This window comes from Terrapene carolina, unplaced genomic scaffold (assembly GCF_002925995.2).
Source record: "Terrapene carolina triunguis isolate 2854851 unplaced genomic scaffold, T_m_triunguis-2.0 Scaffold48, whole genome shotgun sequence".
NCBI classification, from domain to species: domain Eukaryota; kingdom Metazoa; phylum Chordata; order Testudines; family Emydidae; genus Terrapene; species Terrapene triunguis.
Window position 1 is genome coordinate 4,073,142 of NW_020664399.1, and position 8,786 is coordinate 4,081,927.

General features: G+C 39.9%; 1 protein-coding gene across 1 annotated transcript in view; it reads right to left on the minus strand.

Moving 5' to 3' along the window:
- Nucleotides 1–8,786, minus strand: part of LOC112108663 (cadherin-18) — a 284,382-nt gene that overhangs the window by 211,883 nt on the left and 63,713 nt on the right. The window contains exon 2 of the mRNA XM_029912500.1: nt 3,614–3,908. Coding sequence (XP_029768360.1) covers nt 3,614–3,908 — 295 coding nt within the window. The remainder of the gene's footprint in view (nt 1–3,613; nt 3,909–8,786) is intronic.

Below are 8,786 nucleotides of genomic sequence, written 5' to 3' on the forward strand. Positions count from 1 at the left end.
AGCAGCATGTCTGTGGGGCAGAACCAGAATGACTTTTTGCCTCCCTTGTCTTCTGGTACACCTGCCGAAGCGCCTTTATTTTCACATGGCACTGCTGTGTGTCCCTGGTGTAGCCCTTCTCCCACAATCTTGGCACAGATGCCAACATTTCTTCTTCTGGATCGTAGCTCTGCCTGTACAGGCTTTTCTCCCTACACAGCAATAAGATCCACCACCTCCTGTACTCCATGCTGGAGCGCGTTTGCAGACTTGAGTCTCCATCATTAGCTATGCCGGAATGCTCTCCACACTGATCAAACAGGAAATGAAAATTCAAAAGTTCCAGGGGCTTTAACAGGGGAGCAGCTATTTCCTGTGTAACTGGCTGATGTGCAATGGAGTTGAAAGTGCTCTGCATGCAGTCACAGTGGAGCACTGTGGGATACCTCCCTGGAGGCCAATTCATTTGAATTACACAACAGAGTCTACACTATCCCCATGTCGACCCATGGATGTCGAATCAAGCGCTCCCCCTCTCGCGGAGGTGGAGTACAGAAGCCAACTTTCCAGGCCACTTAGGTCGGCAGAAGGGACTCAGTAGTGTAGACCCATACATTATTGGATCGACTTAATGTGTCTTATGTTGACTTAAGTTTGTAGTGTAGACTAGGCCTTAGAGACATTACATCCAGGGATTATATTTCTTCCTGGGGGTGGGGGAGAATTCATATATTTTGATTGTGGGGCACAGCAGATATGGATTCAAAGCATCAAAATAAAACATGTGGCTCTCTACTTATTAGTATCTCTGAGTGGAGAAAAATCTTGCCAGCTCCAGAACAGAAACAATAGATCAATTAAGTAGTCAGTATCCATGAAGGAGTCATGGATTCAGAAAAGAACAAACAACCATAAGAAAAGTAGTGTTGCACCTTTTGTTTTAAATGATATCAAGCCAATTAGAAAGCCTCTTACCAGTCATCTGAAGAGCTATCTTAGTTCAAACACTGGCCAGTTAGAGTGGCTGATAAAAAGTGCAGACCAGGTAGAGAGGATTTATGGTGATAGCTGGAGCTGGGAGAGAAGGTAGATAGAGTGCTTTAAGCTGAAAGCAGGGTAGTGGAAGGAAAAGGGGCTCAGGGAGAGATTCCAAATATGGCGGAAAGACTGCTGAAAAAGAAAGACTCGTGGAATCAAGGCTGGGAGTTGAGACAGAGACACAGACCCCAGGAAGGGGTGGAAAGAAGGGGACCAAAATTAGCAGGAGACGAAAAGAAGGAATCAAGATCACTTGGGGGCAGAAAGACACCAAGGGGAAGACTGACCAAAGGCTTGGACATTCAGCTATTAGGAAGAGAGAATGGTACTTCTAAGGGGTGGGGGTTAGGGAGAGACTTTTAGAAAAGGGAAAGAATTGGGGAGATAAACAAATGGAGACCTACAGAATAGATCAGATACTCTGTGGAAGTGAAACATAGCAAGGGGGGTTAGAGATGCTGAGCAAGATAGAAGTGGGATTCTGTGGCATAGTGAGGGTGAAAGAAAGTCTGGGGGAAAGAGAATGAGTGGGGAAGGGGGAGAAGAGAACCAAGGGGATATAACAAGGGGATTGTTCCTTGACCTAAGGAGGAATGAAACAATAGGGAGGAGAGAAATGGGGATGGAGCCAAAAGCATTAGAACCAGGAGAAAGGAAGGGGATGGAGGGAGAGATTTAGATCCTGCCTACATTATGATAGTTACTGTGCTGGGCTGGACAGTTAAAATAATCTGGTCTTGCAGGGTAGATAGGAAAGAATTGTATTTAACCAATGGGACTAATTCACCTCTCTCTTACGCCAGTGTAAGTTCATTTACATCAGTGGTGTAATGGCTGTTTTACATCAATGTAAAGGGAGAGGAGAATCAGTCTCATGTTTTCAAACTGCTACAATCCTGGCTATGGCTGTTGAATATTTCAGGAACATGATTTAACAGTTTGGTCCCACCTACAATGGTGTGATCAACCCACATGCTAATATTTTATATGCTGTATTTTACTACATGCATGTGATGAAGGAAAATGTGAAGGGGCTAGCTATGTGCCTGGACCACTCCCACAGCAAGATTAGAGTAAAAAACTTGAAGAACCCAAGAGACCTATATGTCAACTGGCTCATAGTAATGATAGCAGGTGATGCCCATCCCCTACTTAGGGTGACCAGGTGTCCCGATTTTATAGGGACAGTCCCAATTTTGGGGTCTTTTTCTTATATAGGCTTCTATTACCCCCCACCCCCTGTCCCGATTTTTCACACTTGCTGTCTGGTCATCCTACCCCTACTCTACATCTTAAATGCCAGTGAGCCAGAGAATGAACAAAGGGCTCCCAGCCCAAAGCAAGCTCTCCATACCTAAGCTTTTTAATATCCTCAAATTACCTCTCATTAAAAACAAAACCTTCTTCTCTCTGCTTTCCTGACTCGTACAAAGCACCCCTGATTATTTTTTTTTGCTGCATCTGGCCCATTATGATGAATTATCATCATAATTCAGTGTGACTGAATGATGATAAACCATCAGGATTCAATCATACCAGCCTTTTTCTCCAAACATATAATCAAAATAATCATTTTTTTATGAGAGGCCGGTTACTCAGTTCACTTTGATATTTTTTCCTGTTGGCGTTTATAAATTCAACTTTGCAAAAGTTCAGCCAGACACCTGCTGACTTGAGAAAGAAAGAGTCAGTTGAAGTGAACAAATTATATGTTTTATGTAAATCGACTCCGGAGGGTTATTTTTGTCTTGGACTTCCTGTTATTCTCTTTTATAACTAGTGTGGGTAACTGTCCCCAATCACTAGTTAGTGATACAAGGCAGCAGGCTTCAGGGGGAAAACTGCTTACAATAGCTGAGCTTTCTAAAAAAAATATTTTTTGGATCTGTCCATCCTGCATGAGAAAAGAAATATATCTAGCACTGTGAAAAAAAAAATTCAATTATATTATTGGGGGACCAATAAGTAACAGGAACTGCTAGCATGTTGCTGCTGCTTTAAATATAGCACTGATCAAGCAGCAGCAAAATGCATGAACATATAATTAATACCTAAGGTAAAACTGTCATAGGGTAATACAAAGCTGAGCTACATTTTATCTTACATTATAAAAAATAACTGAAGATGAACCTGTGAGGCTGTGGTCTAAAATAAACTGGAGATTTACTTTTCCTTTCATTTGTTTTATTCTCTCCATAAATTGCATAGATTATTTACACAGACAAATGCCTCTGAAAATAAAGTAAACACTGTAGTTGTACAGGAATGTAACAATGTAACTTTTTTTTCCAAAGTGCAGTTACGCAGGAGTGCAAAACTATTGAAGTATTTAAGAATAGCACAGCATTTCCTCTTCTGCTGGCATATATAATGTATTGTATGAGTGTACTATGGACAGACAGATAAAGAAAACTAACATGTGATGTTCGATTTGAAATGTTGTTGCCTTGTTATTACTACAATCTTCCAGCTTTTGTTGACCTTTGTGTATAACTAATGATAAAGAAAATACTTTGTTATAACTCTGTGAAACAGGAACTGGTAGCTTCACTCATTAAAATTTAGCTGCCTTACGAGAATAACATATTTTCCTTACCCATTTCAGACATCTCTGGCACAGTAACAATGTAAGGTCCATCTGTAAATTTTGGTGCATTATCGTTGATGTCCTGCACTTTGATAATGAACTCAGATTCAGGCTCGAGTGGCTTGTTCGTCCGTCTGTCAATAGCCTGAGCATGCAGCACATAGTGTGTCTTCTGCTCTCGATCTAGGCTTTTGGTTGAATGGATGTCTCCGGTAGTGTCATCAATAATAAATATAGTTCCAGCCCCTTCTCCAGTAAGGATGTACTTGACTGATCCATCACCTTTGTCAGAATTGGAGTGTAGCTGAAAAATATACACAAACACACAATATCATGTAAAATAATATTTAATATAATGTGATGTAATGCATCTGTATGCTGTTAGTACTGCTCTAGAAAAAATCCTCCCTGGGTGCTGTAATGTTCTGTGCACAAGTTTATTTAGTCTGCTGTGGGTTACCTCATCATAACTGATATGCTGGAGTTCCATAGGGATCTCCCTTCAGTCAGTGAACTTCTTCAACTCTGTCATGGTACCAGCAAGTACATGAAAACAATATTTCTATCAGTTGCCTTTTTTAAGGCTTGCATCAAACTGAGTCAGCACTGCTGGAGCAATGCCTTGAGCACTGTGTCTGAAACATCTATACTGATGAGCTAAAGCAATATGATTAAGTTTTACTTCATTGGTTATGGTTCAGATCCCACCACCCATAAATCATCCCATATGGCCCAATGCACAATACCATTTGTAATAACTGGAAGTTGGGGATAGCAGCTGAGTGACAGATGCCTCCCCAGCCTTATTTTACCTCCACCTAAAACATAACTACTTTTTCACTTTCTTCTATAGGAAAGTCACCTAATCTGCTGACCCCTGTATTATCCATTATAAAGTAATGGAGTTTGAAAAGTGCAAGGTCATGCATTTAGGGATTAATAACAAGAATTGTTGTTATAAACTGGTGATGCATCACTTGGAAGTAACAGAGGAGGAGAAGGACCTCGGAGTATTGGTTGATCACAGAATGACTATGAGCCGCCAATGTGATATGGATGTGAAAAAAGCTAATGCAGTCTTGGGATGCATCAGGCGAGGTATTTCCAGTAGAGATAAGGAGGTGTTAGTACTGTTATACAAGGCACTGGTGAGACCTCATCTGGAATATTGTGTGCAGTTCTGGTCTCCCATGTTTAAGAAGGATGAGTTCAAACTGGAACAGGTACAGAGAAGGGCTACTAGGATGATCCGAGAAATGGAAAACCTGTATTATGAAAGGAGACTCAAAGAGCTTGGCTTGTTTAACTTAACCAAAAGAAGGCTGATGGGAGATCTGATTGCTCTCTATAAATATATCAGAGGGATAAATACCAGGGAGGGAGAGGAGTTATTTAAGCTCAGTACCAATGTGGACACAAGAACAAATGGATATAAACTGGCCATCAGGAAGTTTAGACTTGAAATTAGACAAAGGTTTCTAACCATCCGAGGAGTGAAGTTCTGGAATAGCCTTCCAAGGGGAACAGTGGAGGCAAAAGACGTATCTGGCTTCAAGACTAAGCTTGGTAAGTTTATGGAAGGGATGGTATGATGGGATAGCCTAATATTGGCAATTAATTGATCTTTGACTATTAGCGGTAGCGGCCTGTGATGGGACACTAGATCGGGTGGGATCTGAGTTACTACAGAGAATTCTTTCTTGGGTGTCTGTCTGATGAGTCTTGCCCACATGCTCAGGGTTTAGCTGATCGCCATATTTGGGGTCGGGAAGGAATTTTCCTCCAGGGCAGATTGGCAGAGGCCCTAGGGTTTTTTTGCCTTCCTCTGCAGCGTGGGGCATGGGTCACTTGCTGGAGGATTCTCTGCACCTTGAAGTCTTTAAACCACAAGTTGAGGACTTCAATAGCTCAGACGTAGGTCAGGGGTTTGTTACAGGAGTGGGTGGGTGAAATTCTGTGGCCTGGGTTGTGCAGGAGGTCAGACTAGAAGATCATAATGGTCCCTTCTGACCTTAAAGTCTATGAGTCTATGAATGGTCTAGTATCTTAACTACTGCTAGCATATCTATTTAAAATATGTAATGATTCCATCCTTTATTTAAGATTACAAGGAGTTTTTTTGGTTGTTTTTTGTCCTATTCAAATACCAAATTGTATTAAAAGTGAAGGTTAAAAAGCTATTTATCTAGGTTTGCTACTACTAAATTCATAAAAAGGGAGCCTAAAAATCCTTTTGCCACAGAAAAACCATGGAAAAATGCAGAATTTAAGTTTTTTACAGGAAAAATCTTTAGTTTTTTCATTTTGTATAAAGATAAAAACCAGTTGCTTCACTCATTGAAAGTTAGCTGCCTTATGAGAATAACATTTTCCTTACCCATTTCAGACATCTCTGAACTAATACCTATACATATTATGGCTAGGGAAACCAAAGTTCAGCGTTTCATTTTAATTGCAAAAAAAGTAGATTTTTAGGTTTCTTTTAATTGGAGAATTTTGCGGTTTTTAACCATGGAAAACTAGGATCCCTGCTTATAACTACCTAACGGTTATCTACATTAAAAACAAATCTGTGTTCTCTGGCAGGAGGGAATCATTATTTGATGGATTGAAAGGTTTTTATTAACATCAACTTCGTAAGAGGAGAGTGAATTTTGTACAATGTACAGTGCTGACCAAAGTGAGAATACAGCTATCAACATCTGTCCCAATCCTCACATTCTCCTCCAGTGGCATTAAATTGGAGAACAGACTTTCTGATTTCAAGTACTGACTCATTCTCATACTCACTGCATTTCCTTGAATAGCACAAATTGTGTTCTTCTAGCATGTGTTAGCACTAAATAGCTGGCATTACTAACTTTCCTTGCAGAATCTGAGTAAAATGTGTAGAGAATACCAACAAATGTTATTAATTCAATTAATACAACACAAGGTGTTGCTTTCCAGTTGCCTCTCCAATTTGTGCCTCTCCATTAGTGTACAATTTCCTTTCAAACCTCATTTTACAAACCATTTTAGGACATAGAGTATAATGTAAAATGAGATCGTTAAGGGAGATTGTAAACTTCTCATTTATGCTGTGTCAAGTCAGAAGCTGCAGATACACAGACACTTTCTTATCACCCCTTCTACTTACTTCCTTCTTTGGAAACTCTGTTTTGTATTTGAAAGGCATTTGAGGTTGTGATTTATAAAGATAAAAGACATATGTAGTCACTTGATGTTTTTCATTGAGGTTCTATCAGCTATGCATGGTTGATGTTGCACATAATTTATACTGTGTTCTGTATGTATTTACAGACTGGGGAAAGTCTAATAAAATTAAAGGCCAGATTCTCGGCTGATATAAATCAGCATAGCTCCACTGTAGCCAGTGTACCTACACAGATTGAAGCTAGTGGATGACCTGGCCTAACAATTAAGATCAAATCAAAAAGTTATAAAATTCCATAACTCTGAATTCATTTTTTTAAGTCTGAAAATAAAAAAAAAAAATGTGTGGGGAGGGAGAGAAAGCTGTACTGAGAAAGTGTGTGCGCGCAACCATCTAGTCCTCAAAGGACATCATTCTATTCTTACATATCTCGTTTTTTATTCCTTTGGGCCACATTTTGCATTCAGATACATGCACATCTCTCACAGACTTAAATGGAACTGTGTTTGTATTATCAAGGGGAGAATCTGTTCTTATGTAAGTAGTCCTCCCCTTAATTTATTATGCTCAGAGTGCTCAGTCTTGTAGTGCTTATAAAGCTAAAACACTCACCAAGTTAGAATTTGGCCTGTGTGAAATCTGGAATATCAGGACCAGGATATTGGCCCATGTGGTGAAATAGCAAGAATTCTCATGTGCATCATTGATAATTCCCCCTTGATTGATAGATTCCTATGTGCCATAATTTTGGGGCCAGTACAATTTATTTCAGAAAGCACATGAGTGCTCTAATTTCTTACTAAACCTGAAGAAAAGCTGCATGCAGGCAGATTGTTCCAAATCCACCCCTGGTATAAGGCTCTAAAGTCAATGGAGCTGTCCCAGCAATGTCCAGAAGAAGCCTACCCCATGCTACAAGGACATAACAGGGAAAATTTCCCCCTCATTCTCTTTTTTTAATACTGTGTGTGTGTAGTTGTTGTCCAAGCCCAGAACACTGGTAAGAAATGAACAGACTTAGCAATACTGGTTGAAAGGGCTCAACCACTTCCTCATTTCAACTTTGTAAGATTTTTTTGTAATGATGCCACTACTCAAGGCAGTTTTACTAGTCTACCAAAGAAGAGAACTTTTAAAAATTGTCTGTACCAGGCTGCTTCTAAGTATGAAATATCTTAGGATATCAAAACCTTCCAAACCACTGGCATGCTCATGGAACTGAACAGAATTGGACTGATTTTTATTGAGGTGGGGTGGGGTCCGGGGGGGATGACAGAGGGGAAGGAAGGTTAGCACTAGCTGTCAAAATGAAAATTCAGGTATATTTTCAGTCAGGAGAATCTTGACTCTCACAAGTAAACTGTAGGAGGTAAGAAGGATGTACCAGCAATGAAATATTCCCCTGCTCACAGGTGTCAACAAATTATATGCTTGTCCTGCTATATGTTATGTGCAAATTACCCTGCAAGCTATTAAAGGAAAATGTGGGCTGGGATAATTAAGGGAAGACAATGAGTTGGATTACATTAGCAAAACCTGAAACCCTCAGATTCCGTTGTAAAGCAACTGCTGAAAAAAAGAAACTTGCACAAAATGTTTTGGGTGCCTGATTTTCTGCTTTTTGATACATTTCCTACAGTACCTGCAAGATAAGATCTTGACAGATTCACACAAATCAATCTGTTATGGTCTTGAATGTTCTGAACCCGAAATTCAAAAGAACGCCTTCGTGCAATGTTTTTATTGCACAGCTGAGGAGATTTTTCCCTTGCCCTTTAGTGTGCATTCGTTTTTTGTTTTTTATTTTTTGGGGGTTTTTTTCAATAACATAAAGGAGAGAAGAGGATTTTCAACTTTAAACTAAGACAACATCACCAAGATGAGAATTCTGTTTTAAACTGACCCTGGGTAGAAAAAGATAGATGTCTCCGCCTCTCTCTCCAGACTCATTGCAATATGTGGTGTGCTGAAGAGACCTCCTGGGAGTCCTTGTTAAGACTTTTTCCATCAAGTAGAAGGTAGGCT